Genomic DNA, 26,237 nt, shown 5'->3' on the forward strand with positions numbered 1-26,237 from the left:
CAGAAGACACCTCAATAGTTTAGAAAAACACTCTCTTTCTTCAGTTAAATAACTTCCAAAACAGATCAGAACGGCGTGTCTATGTTGAAATCGAGTGGCTGATATTTTTAAACTTCGTTGACAAAGGATTTTCAAAAAGAGGCTCTCCTATCGTTTTCTTTTGTTTGATTTTCCAAGGTTCTGAAAGAACAGGTTAAGACACATTTTGACAAATAGACACATTTTGTTGAACAGACTCATTACAGATTGTTTGAAATGTCAACTTGAAGAAAAAAAAAAGTTTTTATCAAGTTCAATAAAAAGCATCTATTTGTCAAAATTTGTGTGTCACCGCCTTCGTGATCAACCTGTCTTAACCTGTTCTTTCAGAACCTTGGAATTTTCAGACTTTAAAAGGATTTTCCAAAATAGATATATTGTGGTAACGTCATATATAAGCGAATCAGATGTGCGGTGGCACGAAAGTCCGATACAAACGTCATCTCCTCCCTTCGTTGAAAGCAAAAAATGGAATAGAAACTCCGGCCACCTGTTCTGAGAAAATATTTTGCGAAACGCAAGTAAAAATCATAGTCAACCATTTAAAAAAAAATGTCATTAGCACCATTAGCATCTAACTTATGTGTTATGCCGCTCGTCTGAATGACATTGCCTCCACTCTCCACGTCTTGGGATTTTCTATAGATTTTCTACGCATTTGAGGATTTTCTTTCGTAAAATTTGGGAGGATTTTCTAATGATTTTTTGGCGGACAGATTTTCTATGAACGCGCAATAAAATACCCATATTCATTCTTGTCAGTGTCAACAATTTTAATTTGAAATAATTTGGCGCCATAGTTGTTCATTGCATAATAATACGGCGACGACGGCGACTCACAACGTTGTTCATTTTTACTTTTACACCTTTTACACACACACAAACACTATCGGAAAAGCCATCCATTTTGATTTTAAAAATCGCACCTGCGCAATCCTCATTCGTTCCCAGTCTCGTTTTTCAAGTCGCTGTCATACACTAGCAGAGATTTGTTGTTTGATTTAATGTCGCACGGAGACGAACCATTTCAAAATTTGTAAATTGAATTGGAAAAATTTTGATCTGTAAAGTGTTCCAATGAACAATTGCTATTGTTCCGTTTACGTTAATTGAGTAATAAAGGTCGTGATTGGGATTTAATCAATGTAAAACAAGCGAAACACTGAAGTATGCGTTTGGAATAAAATTGAATATTTTTTTTTATTGTGAAAGGGAGACGAACCTCCTTTGTGGACGACGTATGTTATGTGCAAGAGCGATTTTCCACAATCGTCTTTGTGGTAAATGAAAACACGTATTATTACCCAACATTGCAAGCACGTGAAAGAATTACCAAAACACTTAGCAACTAAATTAATTTCGTGCAGCTAAAAGTGATTCCGAAAGACCTGTCCAATCGCATTTCGGAACTATACAATTTTTGTTGCAGTGAATAACGAAAGGAAAATACACAGAGAGCGGAAAAAAAAAGTTTGAAAAAACAATTCGTCGGATAAAAAAATAAATAAATCTTTTCGGTTCAAAATGATGTCTGTTTCAATTGTGAAAGCAAGTGCAGTGTTCGCTTCGATTTTGCTGCTTTGTGTGGTGGAATATAAATGCGAAAAATTCAATGATGACTACTATGAATCAAGGGGTGAGTTCTTAGTTGTATCGTAATTCAAATTCGTCTTTTTTTATGTATATGGCACAGGTACACACTATACACTTCACACAAACGCAAAGGGGTTAGTTTTCCCTTCGATTTTTAATTCCAAGGTTAAAATGGTAATGTAACCTGTTCAGAAAAGGAAAAGCAGGAAGTTCACATCCGATTTAGTTTTTTGAGAGGATACTTGAAATAGCTAACCAGTTTTATCTACGTCGTCACACCTGAATTCTTTGGCGACCAAATGATAAGAATTGATTGTGTAGTTATAATGGAACAATTGAATGATAAGACCCGCGTAACCCATACAATTTGCCGAATTTTTATGAACAAATCAGAAATCTATTTCTGTACATTCCTGCGATTTTCTATTAGGTATTTTCCTATTGTCTTCTCCATTTCCATCTTGTACTAGTTGAATGCCACATTGTTCAATAAATTAGAACGCCGTACCACGGAAAGGAGTTTTGAAAAATCAATTTCTTTAGGAAATTATTTCAATAGAGTTCTATTGTGTATACATATAATGCACACAAACATAGTACACAATTGTATTATACTATATTCGGTATAGCATCCATTTATTATAGCAAAAACAATTATGTAGCGCGATATTTCGAAGCTTTTATTGCCAGTATATTTATTATAATAACGTGTTTATGTTCGGTTTTCTAATGGTATTTTGATGAGCAAGTTAACGTAATTTTATCGGTGAACATTCTCCCGATGTTAGAACTTTGCTTTGGAAAAACAATATTCCCAAGTGCATATTCATATCGTTCGCCAGGCAGTCTCTAGATATAGCACCATACACTATGTGTGCGAGCGTACCAAGAATTCCGATGGGTTTTCCGAATGATGGATAAATTTTTGTTCTGGGTATACTTACAATCAGTACAAAATTTAACTTTATTGTTCATTTACCTCGTCTCTCTCTCAAATTGCGTTTACTTTATGACTTCAATTTTTCAGACAGAAAATGGGGTTTTACAAAAGGTTGTTGGAGCACAGACAATGTGTCGTGGGAAATTGGATATATATGGTGGTGGTTGTTGTTGTTGTTGTGTCGGTAAAAGACGATGGAAGGAGTGAAGTTTTGAAACGTCTTTGCCGTAAAGTTTTTCCTTTAAACTGTTCAGCAAACTTTAGCAATTCAGGAAATTGACTACGGGTCACATAAAACGAAATTTGTAATAGAGAGAAGAAATAATCTTTTTTTTAACATTATCATGTGAAGGAGGTGTGCCAGCAATAGTCAATCGATTTTTTTTCCGTTGATATTTGCTTTTCAATACACATTGGAATACAAGATATTGATGAAGCAATTGTAGTGACAAAGCTAATCATTATACAAATCCAGCCTATATGCTTTATTATAGCGATCGACAGTCAGTCCTTCACTAAACTATATTAACTCAATATATGTTTATATACATACGCGGTAAATATTAATATTCTCCACATGCAACAACAACATTCACAGAAAACTGGATTTGTGATGATACGTACCATTGCAATGATTCAATTTATCGTTGAATCATCATCTTACAGTTTGTTTCGTTCAGTTGTCTTTGATGTAAGCGACAGTTTATTGTTTGCAATGCATAAAGTTGCGAAAATGTTTCCGTGACTTCGTGCAGCGAATTATACGGGTCAGATGTGTTAAGGATTAGCGGATCTAAATATTTTTCCGAAAGAGGAGTTTTTCTTAATCAACCCGAGTATAAAAACTGGTTAATTTTTACCGTGCCATGAGATCGTTGTTGACCTTCCGATAAATATTGGAAGTGCTTTGAATTTATGGGTTATTTTCGACAATCTACTTTAATGTCTACTTTAAGGCATCAGATGTAGATGTTCCAATTTATGCCGTTCCCTCTCACCATTTCATCTAACTACGCATCGAATATTTTTCTTCATGAATGTCACCACAGCATATAAACACAGCATTATCAAAAGCAAACTTTTTTTAGGCATATCCTCCAGGAAAAAAAAGTAATTGACAACCTGGGGTGAACATTTCATTGAAATCACCAGTTTGTTCAAGTAATACAATGCTTGCTCGCTTATTCGTTTCAATGATAAAATTTACGTTACTTGAACCCTCGCTTCCATAATAAAGTGAATAGCATCACACAATTAATGCGACACAAGACATGACATCTAAAGGAAAAGTTCTTGCTGGATACACCAACATGGAAAGTCTTGAACTCACAAAGACAAAGTGGGGAAAACGGCAATACGATAACTTTGTGTTTTCTTTACAGAATCGACTAGTTTCTCGGTGTATATTTATAAACTTTGAATACATTTTCCCTTTTTATGTTGATTTTGTCCACTTTGCTGGAAATATTAATTCAAGATGTAGAAGAAAAGAATGTCTTGTTGAGTCTCATTTCCATGTTCTGCAAATTTTATTACAATAATCAAAGCAGAAGTTTATTCTCATCACTGAAATTGAAATTCTGTGGTCTACCTTTTCATTTTACATTCTAGTGAACTTAACAGGTAAAATGTTTTGCTTCAAATATTTTAACTTCATATCACTTTAGGTCTTTTCTCCTAAAATGAGTGTACATACATGATGATGATACACATAAATAAAAAATAAAAAAAAACAGACTTTTTAAGGTCTTTGGTGCACTCACACTCACACATTAACTCAAGCACCCAACCCGTTTTCGTTATCTTTTCAAATGTTACCATCTTAGAAACGACAGATATGTGTATCGGTAAGTGTTTGACACGAAATCTTTTACTTCATTTGTTTTAATGATATCCACTATTAAAAGCACATGAATCAGTAGTGTCATTGCTGTCGATAACAGTAACAGATGATTGGCCTTTCTGAACGGTTATTTGTGATCACAGATTACTGTGGAATTCATCCAAAAAATATTGAAAATAATGTTTAAGAACAGACAAGGTGAGTCTCACTATTAGTCCATTTTCATTTTCGAAAGTGAGACATTGCGGCTAGGGTCAGAAAAAGCGACTTAATAATTTTTGTGGTTTTGTAGTTAAAATTAAAGAAAGTGTGACGTTGTACTCGCTATCCAATAGCCCTCATGACTATATGTATTGTTTCAAAAAACTCTCCACAAAACGAGTGTGTTACGAACAAGATCCACTTCACTTCAAAGTTTCATTTTAATTAGAATTCATTGTGCACATAAACATAAACATAAACGTGCGCTTGACCTATGCTAAAGTATTTAACTGGAACGACAACTACCAATACTCTTATTCTAATGTAATAAATGTAATACATTTCGAGGAAAGTTTCGTGTTTACTGCCCCTAAAATAAGTAAGTCGACCACACCCGTAACGTCACTCTCTGAACAGCAATGGGGACTAGGTGAAATGAATTTGTTTTAAATGAAATTCAAATGAGATTTACTTTTCATTTGTTTGTTGTGATTATGCCAGTCTTTGAGTGCAAAAAGAGGAAAGACTGAAGTAGATCAATCGAGTTTTATTAAAGGTTGCGAGCAACGTTTAAAACTGAACTATACGCCTCTTGTAGTCTAAATGTCTTCATCACGAATTTTATTACTATATCGATTCGCATTAAACGGACATTCAGCCATATGTTTCGCTATCTACCTATACAACATACTGTATAAAGCCCGAAATAAAATTTACGTTCTCAGTAATATACATAATGCAACGATGAAATGTGTATTTTCACCAAACAACAAGACGTTACTGTCCCTTCTTCAACTGGCGTTGTTAAATCAATGCGTTCCTTAAAAAAAACCTTAAAAACTTTTCAAGCACACTCAAGTGAGCAATAATGTATAAGTTTACGTGTATAATAATGAGCGGCGGCGTTTAAACGCATATCAGTTCCCCAAAAACGAGCCGTACAAAAAAGAATTTCTCTTTTTTCGTACAAGAGTGTGCTTACTGCTTGTGTATGTACTTGTCAAATCCCAGTAGAGGATATCAAAACTGCGACTTCGTTTTTGTCCGATTTTCTGCCACTTTACATTTCCATCCATCTAAATTTGGTAAAGGTAAATTTGCATAATTTGTATTGTATTCTGGTCGGCCTTGTTTCATTAAATATTTACCATCCGTTTATAGACTTTGAAGTAATTTTTTTTTTCCAATTGGTCATTTCGATTGTGGTATTCCATAATTGGACAAGTCAAACATACTTGGTGTTTGTTCGTGTGTCTAAAAATCTTTGATATTTTAAGTAATTTATGGGTTTGCATTCGAAAACGTGGAAGATGTTATTTATGGCCATAGTTTCGTGTATTTCCACACATATGTTGTGAGAGTTATTTTTTTTCATTATATTTTATACCTGGGCGAGATGGACGATTGTGTCTAAAAAGTATTTTATTGGGAATTTCCTTTCACGTATGCTATTCACATGATAATGGCATATCCTTTTTTTATATTTCTTTGTAGCGCAGATAAAAACCAATTTCAAACGTATAATAGTGAAATATTGGTATAGCTATATTTTGCGAGTGAAAAGAATTATGAAAAAAATTGGAACGGCTTTGAGATAATGGAAAACAAACTGCGAATTTAATGTAACAAAATCCGTTGCTCTTTAAACTTAATAGAAAATTTAAATTTGACACTCAAGAAGGAGAAAAGATTGGTGAGAATGGAAACAGATACGTTAGACGTTGGTCTGGTTCCCATATTTTCAAAACCAATGTTTGGTTCGTAAGTACTGTTGCTTTTGTGTATTATGGAGATAGGTATTTCCACTTATAATTATAAGTCGACGTTAAACTCATGATTAGTCGACTCAACCTACGCATGAAAACGTTACAGTCGACGTCAGTGAAATTTAGACATGCATTGCCTCAGCTGTTTTTGAGCTGGTCAACTCCTACAAATAAAAGAAGTTGTACATTTTATGCGGCCAAAAAAGCCACACACACGCGCGTGATAGTAGAACTTTTGTTTTTATGAGTGGACAGGTTGACGCGAATTCAGATCTAAACTTCACTAACTTCGACTGTATGGGTAACTGACTGCAATTTCGAAGTTTCACGACAACTCATAATTTGCAATTGAAAATTCCATTTCGTGTATATGGAGAAAGCCAATTACAAATCCTAATTCTATATAAATTCGATAAAGAAACATTTTACTGGCAGTGGTCCGATCTCACATGCAAAATGTATAGAAATTAGTTTATCGCGGAGCTTGTCGGTGCATGTGGTAAATGAATTGCATAATTTGCTTTAAAGATTTAAAAACCGAGATCCCACATGCATATCAATCTTTCGCACCCAAAGAGAGGTTTTTTAATCGAATCTCTACCCATCTATAATATATTAAGGGTTTCGTAGTTTTCTTTTTTGGAATCGGAGTCCTAATTACGATTACGGAAATTTTATACAGAAAATTACGAAATTCGTAATAAATTATGAGATGGGTGGAGAATGGATTATAAAACCTCTACCTGCGTCCCTGAATGAAAGCTTTACCTATTACGACTCTTATTTTTGATCCCTTCAAGGGCACCAACGAGGACTAGTGTGTATAGTCATCACACATGGTAGAAAATCCAAATTGTTGTCCAGATTACACCTGCAATTTGTAGGCTACAAAAAACAGTTGAAAATATCACCTGTTTTGGATATCTTCGTCTTCAAGTCCATTGTAGTATACCTGAACACAAAGTTACCCAAAACAGGTGAGATTTTCAACTCTTTTCTGTCAGTGTAAGGTATTGTTGTCAAATGAAGAACGAAATTGATAAACAATGTTTTTTGATAGGGCTGTCGTGTCACACAACTCAAATATTTATGTCTGACACGACAAGTCTTCAACGCCGCGCCGCTGCCACTTGATTTTTGAAACGAGCTAGACGCCATCATCGACCCTTTTTCGGTCGGCTAGCATGTCCGAATATCAATTATTCTGAGTAAATACACCTCTTGATTAAGCTAAATTAGAAAAGTGAATGCGGTCACACTACAACGAAAACTATACAAGCAGAAAAAGTAAAAGATAAAAAGGATGGTTGACCTTTCGGAGCGAATCAAGCCAACCATTTTACGATTGTATAACGTACAGCCATTACTGTCGGTTCAACCAAATGGTACAAATAACATTCAAAGGATACAATCAATTAAATTTAGTCGTAGAACGGTTTAATTTGCCGGTGAGCGAGGTAACAAACATTAATAACACTTTACATAACAATGAGCAGAAAAAAAATGTTTTCATTTGAAATTAGACTTCGGTTGGGTTAAACAAATAAAGGGAGACGAATATTTAATGTTCTATCTGACGCGTTTCCATTATGATGATGGAATTCAGGGTCACTTGCGACAACCCAACCTGAATGGAAATTTATATATAGAGAAGTTGAATCATCATCATCATATTAATTTGAATGTAGAATCACTCGCTCTGTGTATCTGAAATTTGAATACTCATGTTGTGATCCTAATTTCCATAAATTTACAAAAGCACAGAGCGGAGGAGATGGTTGCCTGAATGTTTAATGAAACACTTTGCACTTGTTAACAAAGGAAAAAAAGAAGAAGAAAAAATTCAATTGAAGAAAATTGAATTTTGTCGACCTTAAAATGTTGCTCAAAGAAAGTTTCGTGCCTCCAATAAGACTTCTACTTTTCAATAGTTTCTTTTTACAATGCCAAGATAAACATACCCACAACATACTCCGACACACTGAAACCGTTGCTCTGCTACAAGGACATCATATATGTAGTCCACTTCTAACGCCTCATTCCTCCAATATCAAACTATAAAAAGTACGTCACGTAATATGCTTTCTTATTCGGTTTCAAGAGATGTATATCGCGTGATATGACACATTCTGTTCTGTTGTTAGTAAGCAAGATGAATGGCGTTTGCCACAATTTTTGTAAGGAATCAAATGTTAGATTATGTTTATACTAAATCCAAAATTGTTTATGAATTTGATCACAACGTTTCTGAAATTTTAAACTTTGTTTCTTGTTGGAAATCTTAATAAAATGAGTACTGCAAGGTCACAACAATAAAACGACTTGATATGTAAAGAGAACAATTCGAAATTTTGGTTTCAAAAGCGCACGACTTCGCTATTGTTCAAACGCGATCTCTATGGAAGTAAGGTATACGTAACAAATGATTGATTTTTTATTTAGAGAAGTACGTGACGGAAAATACATTAGCAATATTTTATTGTTGAACTGCTGAATGGGGATAAATTAAAAGAGAAACTGGGATTCATTCTTCTTAAAGAACGAAACTGTTTTTCGTTGGAAAAGTTGTAATTTGATACTCGTGACTTTGTCTTTTTTTAAAGTCGCAAAAGGAAATTGAATTTGTTGTTTACCAGCCGGATGAAATCAGAGAGTGTCGATTCATCACAACTTAAAGTCAACTTAGAACTTTGAAAGACACTTACTATGTCAACACTATAATGTAGCCGATCAAATGAATGGAAACTCTCCAATAGAAGATGTCGAGTATCTTTTTTCATCTTGAATTTATCCGAAAAAGAAGAGTGTCCCCTGACGTTATTTTTAACGGATAGTTCACTGATACCTAATCAAATTTCAGTTATGTCTCACCACGCTCTTACTGTGAACACCGTGAAGAAAATGTCAAGTCTTTGTTTAATTGTTCCAACGTTGACAAAAACTACAGACAATGAAACGTCTAAACAATTTTAATTAAGAGCGAAGTGAGCGTACGCTCTTACTAACCTTACGCATAATGTCGACATGACGTTTGAGTTTTATTATAACCTTTGAGGAACTCAGATGTATCGCGATTTAGTTACCAAACTAATCTTATTTTTGTCGTTGCTAGCCGATTTTAGGGGGTTAATCGGTAGGATTTTACTTGTAGTCAATGTACGGATTTTTAAGGATTTTTAAGGTATTTTTAAGTCGTAAAGATATTCTTGGATTTCTAAAGATTTTTTTTTAAATTTTCTGTTGAAAGGATTTGTATTTTGGTTGACAGAGGATTTTCTAGTTTATCCTCCATCCCTTGCTTGTCTCATGAAGCTGTCACCTAATCTCTGATCACTGAATTAGCGTTGGTAACCCTATCTTACCAGAAATACAAAGCTTTGGGTGTTAACCTACCCTGTTTCATTGATAGTCGCAGATATGAATTTTAAATGAATTTGACCCAATTAGCTCACTTTTAGATTTATTCGTTGTTTATGTTGTTTGACATACTCGGATTAAAGGCTAATTATAAAACTATGAGAGACCTGATACCTTTTGAATATGAATCACAATAATGTATGCAATATATTTGAGTTTTTATGTTGATTTTAATGTCCAATGCATAAAATAGAAAGAAAAAAAAATATTAAAAGAAAATGTTGTCTGAATCAAAACTATTTTTATCTTATGATGCATGTACGTATCGCTGGTCGGATTTTTCTAAGAAGAAGAAGAATATAATTATGCGGACCTCCACCTGACTCTATTTACTATTTTATACTTTTAAATTAAGCCGGGTCAATAAATTCGTTCGATTATTACTTATTAATGAACTGAACCGTCAATCAGCACTAAGTTTTTCTAAATATATTGACAAACTTTTCTTTTGTTATTAATTATAAACTTTTGCGTCACTTAACGCAGCTTTAAAAAACTTACTTACTAAGTTCGTACTATCAATATGTACCAGTAAACACTTGAATTGGTGTAGTAAAAAGTTGATAAAGTTTCTTAAACTTTTCAACATTTTTTTCCTCCTTCTTTATTTAATTATATTTGTCATTCAGAAGATATTTTGAAATCTATATAACACCAGTGGCAGTGTTTCCTGTAAATGTTCCCATATATTCAATGAATCTGAGATTTATTTTCTTTCTTTCTTTCTTTCTTTTTTTGTTAAAAATAAACAAATTTATCGTGTCATAGACTTTATGGTTGTCATAGTACCACAGCATAGTTTAGAAGCAGATGAGATAAAAAAAACGAAGATGTTTTTAAATGAAATAAAATAAACACAACCACTCACACACCTCGCTACCATTTTTAAACACATGAATTATTATACAGGTTCTCCGCGATAAACGTACAAATTCTCATATAAATACATCACAGAATTGAAAATTTTCTTGTTCAACATTGCTAAACAAACAAATTTTAGTGAAGCTACGGGCTGAGGGAAATTATTAAAAACATTTTCTGAAAGATGGTGAATGGCTGGGTAATTGTGTGATGGGGGTGTGCGGTATAAGATGAAAATGAAGTATGGAGCGGGCGTTTTTATAGCGGTAACAGAGGAATTTAAATGTTACGGGAAGGTGGTGAATTGGCGTATATTCGAATGGATTATTTAGGGAGTTGGAATTTTTGATGTAAAATTATTTTAAAGAGGAATTCGGATAACAGGCATTGTCACGTGTGTAATGAGATTTATATACGAATTTCTTTTCTCCACTCAAAGATTTAATCGCCTTTACTCTCAGCATTTCCTTTCTATTTTGGTGGTAAAAATCAATGATGAGAGTATACCCTCATGCGTGTTGGTTTAAGCAATTTTATAATCCGAGTGTTATTAACTCTGGGTTATAAAGCAAATTTTAAAAGGTTGATGAATGTTCATGTTACTGAATAATTTCAATCCCCAAACGAGGTATAATTACAAATTTATTCGGGGAATTATAATTCCCCGGTAAAACCCGTTTGATATTAAATTTAATTATTGTAACAGGCATCAATGAGTATTTTAAATTATTTTAATTCCGTGCACTGCAGATCTGCGGCATTAAAAAGCGTGTCGATTTTATGGTAAAATTGAGTGTAGCGCTGCTAGAGCAGCATTATGCTGTTAACATTTGTTTTTCGAAATAAAATGTACGCTTGGGATGATTTACACGGGGCAAGTCAAGTCAATTTTCTAACTGATTACGGGGGGGTTATTCGAACGATAAAATGCGAAAGTCATTATTTGCCTTTATATTTAACTTTATCGGCCGCAATTATGTGAGATTTTCCTTTTCAACATTTTCGATAAAGGTTCTGTTTTTGTGGAAATATTGAATGGGTAGTGGGACATCGTTAAAATCACAAAAAAAATTGTTTGATTTTCGTTTCTCTTTTTTTTCGTATGTCTGGACATCTATATCATGTTAGACACATTAATGCATCGAAATGGATTTTCGTGCTAGTCCATTTTGTAGAAACATATATGGAATGTGGTTTGTGGTGAACGAACTTATCATCGTCAGTTTTACTGGAAGGATTTATTTTTAACAAACACTAAAAGATTTACCATGGAATTTTGTATCGTCGATGTTGGGTAATGGCTCGGCGGTTTCGAATGAAGTTCCAATGGAAGTTTTTTTCTGATCGATTTTGTTCTACCGAATGAAATGCGGTCCGGTATTTTTAGGTGACCTGTTTTAATTGACGAAATAAGTTTTGGTAACATTACATTTTTTGACGACCTTTTATGTTTTACGTCCCCTGAAGACATTACCCGAGTATGTATTGAATGGGTGAAGAAAGAAATTGAGTTTACCAAACGCAGGGGCTATTTGTGAGATAACATTTGTCCATATTTTCTTAATATTTCCACTAATTTTCCCAAAAAAATCTTTTGAAAATATTAAGGAAACATGAGGAAATCTAAGAAAATATTGGAAAACGTTTTCCCAAAAAATGTCTTGTTTCGTCTCGGCGTTAGCTATAGCATTAGCTGTGAATTCATTTATTTCTACTAGTGACCTCGAACCCTTCAAACTTTTTGGTAAACATTTGGTATTCTACTATCCCAAAAAACCTCAAATGGTTCTCGAGGAACTCGTTGCTCATTTCACTTTCATTATCCATGAATATGGAACATCAAAAAATGGGTTCTCTATTTCGTTCAACTCTACTTAATAAGCAATTCATGCGCTGCTGCCCTTCCCTTTAACCTAACAAAGATGAAATGTGCACAAAAAAAAGATTGTTTAGCAGTACATGGGGACAGAACTTGTCTCCATCAGAATCGTCAATTAACTACACCAGAACTATTCAATTTACATAGTGTACAGCATACATACACTGTAGCGTGGGAGACCATGTGATGCTTTATGTACAGTGATATGTATATTGCCTACGGCCTTACCTAAACAGTTGTACGTCGCAGTGTAGAAGTTTAAAGTTTATTGAACAGTTGGTACGGTCCCACACGGTACGCTTTAAATGATGACGACTTTTATTGGTGTTACACTTTCGAGGATTCATAGTTCTTACCTAATTAATTACTCTATACCTTTGATTGTTGCATGTAGGGAATACGTGCCCACACGAGCTTTCGAGGATTGGGGCCTCTCGACAGCCAAAAATCTCGGTTTATCTTAGTTTTCAACATTTTGTAAGTCTTACGAACTTAAGTGCGAATTCAGTCGGACCGAATCATTATTATCATTTTTACTCCAGATTCTTTGCACTACAACGACCTTTTATCAATTATTAACAAACTCAAAACTGCTATAAGCTCTAAGTAATATTCCCTTTTTTATTATGCTTCGTATCGTCTCTATCTGAATTAAAAATTGTTGGTGTTTGCATAAAGTTTTCGCACATTTTAAACTTTATGTACCAAAAAAATCTGATTCGAGTTTTTAAAATTTCATTTTACTCGTCTTACAATTTTACAGAGATACGAAACTTTAACTTGTAAAGTATACAGTCGTTATACGAAAGATATTTCTCGGATAAACATTTATTAGGGTATAGTACTCGTTCAATAGCTTCTCCGAAGATACATAGACATTATTGGTGTGCATTACGTATAAACGATAATACCATCCTTCACACTTAGCACAAAATCAAATATTTAATCAGAGACAACAAAAATATCTTTCATATGACGTAATAGTGTAAGAAGACTGTGCTGTGTACAGATGAAATAGATATAAGAAAAATGAACTCATCGTAGATGTGTAATGAATGTTGGAAAAGTTTGATTGAATTATTTGCAAACACTGCATTGGATTTAGGGATTGATTAATGTGCGATTGAGTTATTTTCACAATCAAGTATTAAATCGAATTGAACTTACGGATTTGTATTTTACTTTTTTTTTCCTTTCCTTATTCGCAATGATACAATTGTGTATACCGCAGATGATGCTTTCCTAATTTATTTATTTAACACTCATCTAGATAAATGACGGTAGTTTCTTTGTGTGAGGAAATTTTTCTTTTCTTTTGTAGCCGGTCGACACCGAATTACTACATTTTATATCTGACTGTCCTTTTTCATAATCTCTTCAAAATTCTATGAGTAATGGCCCAATATTAAGAGCTACGCACCATAAAGAAAAATGTAAATCTTCAATTTAAGAATAAAGATTGTATCATACCACACACACTGTGTCGATATAATATTGTCAAGCTTGTTGTCGAGATATGTTTTTTGTTATGCCCGTACAAAGTACATCAGTCTGTTAGCTTCGTAATGTGGTTTGAGACGAACTTTTTACTGAAGTAGTAAGGGATCTACTGAATCTGTTAAAAATGTTTTTTCTATCTACAGAATAACTGACAAGATAAAATAATTGCGAATTCATTTCTCAAATTGTCTACATTCTTCTACTTCTTTTGTTTGAGGTGTCACAAAGATTTTGATAAAAAATCTTTTACTTCACTAGATTCAACAAACCCTTTTCCATAGAAGAACACACTGGGGAGAGCTCATCGTTAACTTTTTTCGTTGTTGTCGGTAACAAATAAATGTCTGACCGTTTCTTAATAGTGTGCCAACTCATCCAGTTAATTGTTTAGCGAGCTTCTTTAGATTTCAGAGGATTTAATTCCAAAATTAATTGGTTCATAGCCGATTTTGCTAAATTTACATCGACAGTCGAAATCGTGGTATACCCACTCGAATATAAAACAACTTTTGCTGTTGATCTGTAGTAGAAACAGGGCTGACTTTAGAGAATTTTAATTCTGAAAATTCCGAAAATTTTGAAAAAATTCCGAAAAAGTTCTGAAAAATTCCGATTTTTTTTTAGAATTTTTAGGAACTTTTTCGTAATTTTTTCAGAATTTTGGGAATTTTCAGAATTAAAATTCTCTAAAGTAAGCCCTGAGTAGAAATGGATCAAAACGATATTAAGAAAACTCAGTACCGCCTTTTCCATATGGGCCAAATGGGCAAATGCCCGTGGCGCCCGAAGTGGAGCAGAAGAAAATGGCGCCCGAGGTCCTTAAAAAATTTAGCTTTACTAAATTGGCGCCTATTTTTCCAATTGCCCGATGGCGCCCAAAAGCTAAAAGCGACTTTTAAGAAATGACCATAAATTAGGTTGGACCTCCGTACATTAATAAATTACTCTACGTTTTCCATGGAAACTGTAACAGTAAGACGAAAATGTTTTCGGTCCCCTTATGTTCGTTAGAGCGACCTTCGTAGTGGGCTTCACGTAGCCGACTCGTTTTGAGACGAAAGTGAGATTGTAACTCGAATAATTTTGTGTGTTTACATGAAAGTATAAAATGAAATTTTATATTCACACTTCATATTCCACGGATTGGAATGTTATTTTTAATTACAAATTCGTTAAAATTTTACCACTCCGTGTTTAATTCAGATATATATATGATGTAAATGTTATCAAAGAGCTACACCCAAACGATTTTCGATCCGCTGGCGATGTATAAAACGCATCGCATGAAATTCATTTATTTAACCTTAAAATATTTACGCTAATTATAATGGTTTGATTCAATAATTTTCTCGTTAAATATGTATGTTACTGTGTATCATATAGGCCGCATGTTTTTCGCAGAAAAAAAAACATTTTTCAATCGAACTTCCAACATTTTTTCCCATTTACAAAAATGGCTACAGGCGACGAGCTATGTAATTGTAACAAACAACAAAATCATCACAAATGATTATCTTTTTTCCATCAAATATCGAAATATCGAGAAAAAAAACAAATTCGTTCAACCCGGCGATGTTGCACCTACCTATAACATGTAACATCATTTGCTTTTTCCATATTTTTTTTCTTTCAAAATTACCAACATTGTTTTGCTGGTACTCTTCGGCAAACATTTATTAAAAATGAAAATTTATCTATACTGCGCTCGATTGATTTTCATGTTTTCATATTAAAAAAAAAACCTTTCCGTCCTCTTTCCCTCTATTCCATTTCTATTAGTTCCTTACAGCAAAAAAAAATTGTGATTTGCCTGCTGTGATACGTTTTATCGTCAACTCTTCTCAATATTGCATATTCATTATACTGGCTTGAATCATCTGCTTTTTTCGACGTTATGTATAGCTTAGTAGGATTTTATGAATTTGCATTGGTATTATGAGTGAACGACCGATTCTAAAAGCTAACTCAGACTAGATGTTATGATTGAATATTTAGATTTATGAAAAAAAGGTAGACTCGTCTTCGTTTTAGATATTATAAATAGATAAGTTACAACGCCCCTCTCATTTGCATTCCTTGATGAATTCGTCGTCTATACCATTAGATAACCCAATTTTCTATTTTCTTTCCCATTTAATTTTGAGGGTTTTGCAATTTTGTTTGTTTCCGATTAAAATTATAAATTATGGAATGGTTATGCCATCAAAACTTTAGATTATTTGCATTTAAAACATACAAAAAGGGTTCCGTCTCGGTTATGTACAACGCAGATTAACAGATGGTTAAAATGACTTAAAATAAGCACATGAAGCAATTTAATTAAGAAATTTTTTAACGCTTTCTTGAAAGGTTTGCACACCTTAAGATGGTGAGTGAATCCTTTTAACATGTCCAAAGGAAGTGTATATATATATATATGGTTAGACGAACGCTTAGGATTTCTAACGAGCGATAAATTACTTTTGGGATAAGTGGATTAAGTAATTAGATAGGTCAAACAAGAAAATCCCATCAAAACTTAAAACATAAAAAGTCGTTAGCCCATCGATTACTACACCTACTCGTATTGTATGAATAACAATACAGTACTTGGGGTAAAAATATGAATGGACATTTTCACAAGGTTTTTTAATCGACGTTAAACATTATTCTAAACATGAAACTGTTCTTCGGTACGCATCTAAAATGCACCGATTTTTTAGCCAGACATATTGAAAAAATTGAATTTACCCAAAACGTACGCTGTCTGTAATGCCGCTAAAAACGAAATATTAAAACAGTGGCGGTCAGAAAACTGCAGTTTATGACCGATGTAATAAATTGCTCTGTCAAGTTATTATCTTGCAATATACCTGTCGTTATTTCGTTTGTTGTCTTAAACCAAACAGCCTTGATGTTTGTTGGTAATACCTTTTTCTTCCGTAAAATTAGGAGCTTTTCTACGTTTATATAAGAAGAACAATTGTTTGGATAGCATAATGTTTTGCGTCGATTAAAAATAACTTGACAAAACTTCTTTCTACATTCTACAAACTTCTAGGATTCTAGGGCGTTGAGGAATGTTTGAAATAAGAATTGACAAAGCTTTCTCAAGTATTTGGTGTATTATTCTTTTATGATAATTATTAAATGGAAACGACAGGGAACGTCAGTGAAATTTAGACACTTATTCAAACAAAGTTATCTTGTTTATATGGGTGAAAAAGTTACACATACGCTCGTGGGATGATGGAAAATAGCAAATTTAAGTCTAAATTTCACTGACGTCCCCTGTATAATATAGTTTGGGGTATTTATAGAATCCCATAGAATTGCGGTACAAAATGACCATTGGTTAATATTAGTTAGTCTAAAAAACACCAATTAATTTTCCTGATGGAAGTCAATGCACTCACTTCTCTTGACAAACAAAGTTTTGAACGTCGATATAAAGTCAGGCTCATAAATAATAAATTTTTTCTATTATTGTGGGTATTGTACACTGTACACAAATATGCGACATTAATTGGGAATCATCATGGAAAGTCATTCGCAAAAGAAGTACAAGATGCAACAAATGCGATTATTCATGATGTATGAAAGCGAATTTTATGGTAATATTGAGTGACATAGTAGATAATGAAATTTCTTCATTCTACTGAACCATTTTCATTTCCTTTTTCAGTAAAATTCCGTAAAACATTCTTCTGCAAATGTTCACAGTAAAAAACCCGAAAGTTTCTGTACAAAGACAAATTAGGCAAATTGCTTCAATTAAATGATTGTATGTGACGACCACTCAACATTTACTTAGTTATACATTAAAGCGTTGCCTCTGTGCGACGAAATTCTCACAATGAATAATGATGACGAAGTGACGAGTATCTTTTGGTCCCTCTTGCAAGAAAGTTTGTCGTGTATCGTATAAATATCACTTACTGACATTATTGTCAACTAAAGTTTGTTTGCCCTGTTTCTAAGTGACTAAGTTTTAAATAGTTCTAATTTGTTGTTGATTTTTTAAATTACAGAAGTCATTCTCGAGAAGTCATACCATGGATTAATAAAAGAAAACGAAACTTTCGTTGAGATCAAGCCTGTGATAAAGGTGGACGAGAAAATATGCGGTTTTCACATAATAAAAAAGGGCAATCATGAAGTGCCATTTCAGGTAAGAATTTTCTTTTCTCTAAATAATTTTTTGTTCAACAACTAAAGACTTAAAAGTTTTCGAAACAGAAAAATGTGTGGAGAAAAAGAATCTTTTACGTTGCGATGATATTTTTCTTTAAGTACACGAAGCAAAAGAATCCTTGTATCTTTGCCAGATGAATATTCATGTTCACTGTTGACACAAATCTGACAATGGTTTTAGGTCAAGTGTGCTTTCAATAGCAGTTTCATTTTCCACTTCTTGTTTTTTTTAGATAAACTTTGTCTTCATTCGCACGAAATGTTTTCCATGATTTTTCATTGCGTCGTTCGATCCAAGTTACATAATTTCATGAAGCTGTATTGCAGCAGCTTATGTTGCTATATCATCCATCGCAAAAAAAATCATATTTTACATTTGCAATGTTGATATGACTTACATGCACTGCAGATTTTAAAGTGCATTGTTGAGTAAACTTCATTCGATAAACTCTACGGAGAGTTTTCTCAAATAAAAGTCAATGATGGTTTTTATTTCGTCGTTGCAATGCAAAGTTGGAACGCATACATACATCTTTTAGTGGCATCTCAACGACACTTAAGACTACGATCTCGTAGTTTATATGGTAAACTATGTGATGAGAATTTAGCTCGATGTATCTGTAATTTGTCCAAGCATTAGTTAAACAACAAAATGCATTTCTTTACTTTTAACCCAAAGCATATTACATTGTTGAATGTAGATGATGTTGGGTATGTTAATATCTAGGAATGAGGTTAACTCATTCAAAGATGTAACTATCCTACCTCAGAATTACTAATAGATAAAAAACATCGCTCATCCTAATTTTGACTGAGAGAAACTGGGATACTTAAACATTTCCCGCAATCGCATTTGTAAACGATATACTCTACTCACAGTATCTTCTCCACCTATCCGAACTATAGATTGAACTAGTCGACAATTTGGGCATTTTAAAAGCGAAAAAGACTCTCAACTGTGAGAAACACAAAACCTACAAATTCGACATTGCTGCTAGATTCTGCGACGGTTCGGAATCAAAGAGGTAAGCCAAATTTGTTGAAAATCTAGTACTTCATGTAACAGTTTTCCATTCGTAATTCAGCGCCAATGTGCACATATCAGTGATTGACATCAATGAGTATTCACCGACCTTCTTGCAGCCATCATACGTGACTGAGGTATGGTTCATAGACATTTACAATTCTGAACAGAAGATGAAAACATTTTTTTTGCGCTGCAGGTGGACGAGGGACGCTTGTATCAGGAGATAATTCGTGTCGAAGCAACTGATCGTGACTGTACACCAATCAACGGTGATGTTTGCAAATACGAAATTTTAACCAACGACCAACCATTCACTATTGACAATGAGGGTTCGATTCGTAACACTGAACCACTGTCGCACAAAGTTTCGCACAACCATATCCTATCAGTCGTTGCTTACGACTGTGCGATGAAACAATCGGCACCGGTTATGGTCAACATTCGAGTTCGTCGAGTTTGCGAGGCTCGATTGATGGGAATACCCGAGAGGATTGATTACACCGTAAGATCGATGAATTGATTGAAAGATTTCCGATTTTAAAATAAATTTTCTCTCAGGCTAATTCCATGGAAAGTGTTTCACTGTTCCCGAAAATTCATTTAGAATTGTGTGACATGCAATGCAAGGACGATGACTTAGTGATTGAATCATCTGTTACTTTGAAGGTAAATTTGCTTGTTGCATTGCATTCCGATGGTCGAAAATTCATCAAATTATTCTTTCGCATGTTCAGACTAAGCACATCAGTTTCGGTTGTGATCGTGACTCATCCCGTTGCATGCGAAGTGATTTGGTTGATTTGCTTCCGAAGAATGCTGATTGGACGAAAGATTTGGTCTATGACGAGGGTGTCGAATCGGTTTTCCATTTCGACGGAACAAGTGGAGCCAGCGTTCCATCGACATTGATTTCACACCACGATTTCGCTCTGCATCCATTTAGCATCATGACAATGTTCCGTCATCATTCCATGCTATCCAACGATAAACATACCAAGGAGCATATCGTTTGTAGCGCTGACGATCACAGTGAGTCAATCAATTTAGCAAAATAGGTTCCCCCTCTCTAAAATCCTTTCCTTTTTGCGTGTAACAGAAATGAATCGTCATCACATGGCGCTGTTCGTCCGTAACTGCAGATTGATTCTGTTGCTTCGCAAGAATTTCAATGAAGGTGATTTGAATATCTTCAGTCCAGCTGAATGGCGCTGGAAGATTCCACAAGTGTGCGACAATGAATGGCATCACTATACCTTGAACGTTGACGTACCGAAAGTTGAACTATACATTGACGGCGTCAAATTCGAACCGAACATGGAAGATCGCCACAGTAATCCGGAAGTTATCGATGACTGGCCTCTACATGCCGCTCACGGTGTCAACACAACACTAACCGTCGGTGCATGCTACCAAGGTGCCGAAAACCGTATGAAACATGGATTCAGCGGAGACATATCGGAAATTAAAGTGTCGATGCAAAAAGTGTTGACCCCTGAACAAATCAAGTGTGGAACTGACTGCGCCGAACATTTGGTTCCTCCATCTGAACACTTCTTAGAGCCAGCACAACAAGTTCAATCGAATAGCCAGTTGAATGAGGTATCAATCGAAGGTAGCAACAAGAGCAATGTGGAAACTCTCCTGCAAAAGATCCAATACATCAACATTAAGCAGATGCCGACTATTGGACGCCGAAACATCGAAGTAAAGGCTACCGTCAGCTGCCCGAATAAAATTGCGATCCGTTTGCCAACAATGGAAACCTACATCATGGTGAATCCATCAACATCTCAATTACAGTCCACCAAGGAACCAACCAACCAAGTCCATGACAAACCAATCACAGAAGAACAGAAACCGCAGATAGTCATTACTGGCAATAAAAATCATTTGGTTACTTATCCGGACATCAAGAAAGGAGTTCGCATTTTGGCAAATATTTCACTCAATGTGTACAGCGGCGGTCGTATTCGAGACAATCTGCAGAAGTTAGACGCTTGCAGTGTCACTGTTTGGCCAAGTTTGAATCCAGATCATGAAGCCATTACTGTAGACAGTGACAAGGAATTGTCGTCAACATTAGACATTAAAACCAATATTAACAAGGACGGAGCTGAAATGATGGGCTATGATACTACAGACAACTACTTGTCGGTGCTGAAGAGTTTGGTTTACACCAACAAGAAACCGGCATACTACTTGAACAGAGTTTTCAAACTGTCCTGCACCCAAGTAAACGCTCATTTCACCAGCGATGAGTACGCTTTGACATTGACTGTATTGCATCCGAAACAAACACCAACATACGCACCAAATGCCGCCCAACAGCAACATGGTAACACTTCTGTGGTGTAATTTGTTATGTGAAATCGGTTAACCGTTTGATTCATTTCAGAACCAAACATGTTCGCTCACGCTATGATACATTCCCATGATATTCAGGAGCCGTCCTCCAAGGTGCACAACATTCTGCAAAAGAGTATGGCAAAGCCAATTGTTCGCTTAGAGTCCCAATCTCACCGATTTTTTCCATTTCTTTCAGCCCAAACATCTCACTCCACAATGCTGATTGTTATCATATGCGCAGCGTTTGTGCTCTTGATCAGCGGCGTTGGTATTGCGAGATTAAGAAATAATTCGAACCGAAACGCGGAGAAACATCAACCGTGTCCTAAGGTAAGATTTATTGCCTCTATTCACAATGGGAATGTAATTGAAAATGGAAATTTTCAGGTTGCACCGGAACAACAGCTGGACTGGGACGATTCAGCCTTAACAATTACAATTAATCCGTTAGAGGTAAATTAACGTTTTGATAATCTGTTATTGACAGGGAGGGAGTTGTGATTAGTGTTGCAAAATATTAGTTGGAGGAAGTGAATGTTTAAGCGAAAGAAGTAGTAGATTGAATGATTGTCGTTTATGAAAGTTGAAGGACACACAACGGACTTTCGACGTCTGTTAGTAGCTACGAAAGTACGTCGTGACAAAGAGTTGCCGATAAAAGCCTTGTAAGAAACACTTTATATTTGCTTTCATTGGGTATGTGTATGCAATTCATGCACGATTAGTAGGAAGTGTGTCCGGCTCTGTTATGTAGATTTTTGACATCGGGGAATCTGGCACACGCGATCATAGTATGCGTCCTTTTACTACATGTAACGAAAAGTCATGACAGTACCAGATTCGCCCCTTGGAGGTGAATCAAAAACACCATCAATTTGTATGGTGTGCCAGATTACCCCACGCCAGATTTTTGGACAATTTTGTAAATGACGGAAGGTACTGTGCTATTCAAGAAGTAGCAAAGTGCCTTATAACTACATGATGATGAGTCAGGACTATCCGACATGGCCAGCCATAGCCATGGCCATCTAATAAGAATACGGGACAATAAGTCGAACAGAACAGTTTTTCAAAATATTTCGGTGGATCTCTTGTCATTGATCTTTAAGTAGCTGCTTTTAGATAGTAATGTTGGGTGACTTCAGTCTTCAACCTGTGATCTATGACCAGATACTATTTTTGGCAGAACGTTTTCTTTCATTTTCCCTGCCTATGACCCTAATTAATATCAAAAATTTTCAATTTCAGAATGGCGTCGTATCAGACGAAAGCTCCGATTCAGAAAATTCAGATTCGGAAGATGAAGAAGGTAAGAAAAAAATTCTAAGCGAGCTGTTGTATCGTTTCAATAGTCGCAAATCGTCTAACATTTTCTTTCCTTCGATTGTAGCTACAAACGGAAGATATCGAAATGTCAGCCAACTGGAATGGGATAATTCGACGATGTAAATTCGAGGGTAAAATTTTACACAAAGACCACACAAAAATACACACACATCCACACATACAGTGACGATACAATTAAAACGGAAAAAGCACACACAAAAATTTAAGTGAAATAAATAATTTACATCCCCCGTACACATACTCAATAATAGCGTATAAATGGAAGAACAAAAAAATGCATTTTTTGATATAGAGAGAGTCATCAGTCAGATAAGAAAATCAATAAAACAAACAAGAAAATTATTATATTCGCTTCAGCGCGCATTTATATTTAAAAGATTGTTTTTTTCCCCCGGAAAATAACTTGGAGAAGAGAAAATATTTTTTTAAAAAAGAAAATCCATTGATTTGTGATGTGAATGTTTATAACACTTTTTACTTGCACGATGTGTTCTGTTTCCAAAAAGAAAATTTTTTATTTTGATTTTTTGTTTTATGTTTGATTATGTTAACGAAAGGAAAAACGGATTTGAAAGATTGTGGCAGAAACATAAACAAAACTCAACTGCAAATTTCAGTCATTCCACCTTTATGTGCATTCTGTTTTGCGTGAAGAAGTTAATTTTCTTTGAATAAAGTTGATCTGTTGATCGAATTCGAAAATTGCTCATTTCGATTCCATTTTTTCAGTTGAAAATTTCTCCGATTTAACTGAGAGTTTACGTTAGGAAACAAAAGTTCAATTCACAAACAGGCAGCTAAGCAACAATTTATTTTGTGAAGACTTCACCCCGAACATACGTATTAATCTAACCATTTGAAACTGGCTTCTTCAATCACATTCTATAATTCTATAAATCTATAATTTCAACACCAAACACCGATATTTTAGTGAATGATCAAGGTAAATGAGAACTTTTATGAATTTTAAGGATTTTTGAGAAATAATTTTTGAAAATTCTTTAAAATCTCAAAAATTCCTTAATTTAATAAAGAGTAATTTCAAAAATTTTCCGGAATTCTTAAGAATTCTGTGGAATTAATTTCTAAAAAATAAATAGGCAATGCAACCGTCATATCCAAATTGCGAGAACTTCCTCTCTATAAAAATTATGAAAAAAAGATGACAAAAATCGGAAAACTGGACCTCTGCGGTTTTACCACCAAGTCGGATTCTTTCGTCATCCATTCGTCTTTTCACGACTTCTTTGGTGGTTATTAATTTTTAGAAACGTTTTTCTTTGCTTTTTTACTGTGTTAAAGCAAAACTGTGTTTCAAGACTCTTGAGTCTTATATCTGGTTGAAGTTCGAGCACGAGAGACAATATCAAAAAGTGGGTGATATTCAAAACTGAGAAAATTGGAAACGAAACAATTTTCAACAAAACTTTGTTTTCGAATGATTTTCTTTCTTCAAAACTTTCGATTGCAATAAATATTTTTACAACATTTTCTGGGCTTTCAGCACATACAAACCGAAACCATGTAGACCATAAATAATTCTAATGAGCAAATAAATGAGAAAAAACAGGACAAACGATAATTTAGCAACAATAATTAAAAAGCAAAGGCATAGGCAAGGAATGGAGAATTATTTTTTTAAAAACATAACACTAACCAACCAACACACAGGAATATATTAAAATATTTTAAAATTAAAAAAAAAAAACAGATGGAAAATGTTCAGCTTGTGCAATAAAAATGATAGGAAAATTTGTGCATGATTATAAAAAACGAACGCAAAATGACGAAAAGATTGATTTAAATCCGTTGAAAGTGATGAGAAAATATATTTAGGCATAGGAAATGACGGCACATTCGTTTTTATTTTGAATTTTCTTTTTTTTTTCTGGAAATTATTACAAAAGAAAATTGTTACTTCAATTGGGAAAACAAAATTTAAAAATAAAAAAAAACTTTTAGAAAGATGAATATTATTGAAGTTGTAATTATAATGTAACGATAGAGTATAGGCAAAACAATGTCTTTGTTTCGTTATAAAAATAAAAACAAAAAACAAATTGTATTAACACTTTAGAAATGTGAGAGAAATTAGTTTCAATCAATCAATCAATACATTAGAAATTCTTCTGTGTGAGAAAAGAAAAAAATTTATTAAAAACAAAAAACAAACAATCCAACAACAAAAAGTTTATATATCTGAATGTGTGTGAACCCTGGAACACTAATTCGACACTAAAATTAAATGGAATAAAACAAGAAAAATCAACAACAACAAAAAATTGCTATTGAAAAAAACCAGTAATCATTATATAGTCAAGTAAGATATCAATAGAATAATAAACGTAAATAACGGAGATAAAATCGAAGACACTAAAAGGCGTGCGAAATTTCAAATTTTCTTTTTGTATAGAAAACAAAAACAAAAAAGATTTTTATCAAGAATTGAACGCCAGAAATGGAAAAGTTAAAATTTTCTTCTTTGACACAAATGACTATTTTAGTTGTTTCATGCTGGTTAAATAGAACCGAATTTGTGTTTAAAATTACTGTGCCACACACAGATCACACAACATATATACAGAGACACAGACACACTGATTAGGCTGGAGAATTTTTTATCGTTTCGATTTTGATTTTGTTCTGATAATTTAACCGTTTTTCTTTACGTATGAAAAAAATACAACTCTTTTGGATTAACTACTTAAACATCAAAATTCTGCACAAATTTGTTATATGTAAAAATAAAACAGAGAAACAAAAAATAGTAACGGCAATTTAAAGAAGAAAATAAATAAAAAATGAAAAAAAAAATAAGAAAAAAATAATTAAAAAAACAAAAAATATTAAATGTGTAAATTTGCGTCCATATATGTTAAAAAAAAATCTAAATAAAAAAGAAAAAGTAAAAAAAATCATTTAAGTCCATAAATGCAAGCAGACCCATTAAAACATATAAAATAAACTTTACAGATTTCATATAAAACTCTGGTGATTTCTTGCAAATTTATCAATGAGAGAATGTATTGGTCACTAATTTCAAGTTTCCTTTCTATGCTTTCAACGTTTCGCAGACGACATTATACTTGTGATATGCTCAGCGTAATAGGCGATTTCTTTACTTCTTTTGACGTAAATGTTTTGGAGAAATTGATGCATAAACTTGATGTGGAATACCAACCAGTCTTAAAGCTCAGAAAGGTATACGTTTCAAAACTCAATGTATAAAGCTCATCCTTTACATTTTTTGCAAAACTATGTTCCAACCTTTTGCAAAGAGGGTTCGGTTTTTTAAAGAAATTAAA

General features: G+C 34.0%; 1 protein-coding gene across 1 annotated transcript; it reads left to right on the plus strand.

Moving 5' to 3' along the window:
- The first annotated feature begins 971 nt into the window (after positions 1-971).
- On the plus strand, positions 972-25,928 carry LOC119079467 (calsyntenin-1). The gene is made up of 13 exons (XM_037187397.1): positions 972-1,675; positions 18,050-18,189; positions 19,119-19,237; positions 19,298-19,373; positions 19,436-19,741; positions 19,798-19,905; positions 19,974-20,268; positions 20,336-21,574; positions 21,635-21,718; positions 21,782-21,915; positions 21,973-22,038; positions 22,834-22,894; positions 22,976-25,928. Exons 1-13 carry the CDS (start codon positions 1,564-1,566, stop codon positions 23,032-23,034), a joined length of 2,799 nt encoding a protein of 932 aa, XP_037043292.1. The 5' UTR covers positions 972-1,563; the 3' UTR covers positions 23,035-25,928.
- Positions 25,929-26,237: the final 309 nt, after the last annotated feature.

The sequence above is a fragment of the Bradysia coprophila genome, unplaced genomic scaffold (genome assembly GCF_014529535.1).
Source record: "Bradysia coprophila strain Holo2 unplaced genomic scaffold, BU_Bcop_v1 contig_324, whole genome shotgun sequence".
Lineage (NCBI taxonomy): Eukaryota > Metazoa > Arthropoda > Insecta > Diptera > Sciaridae > Bradysia > Bradysia coprophila.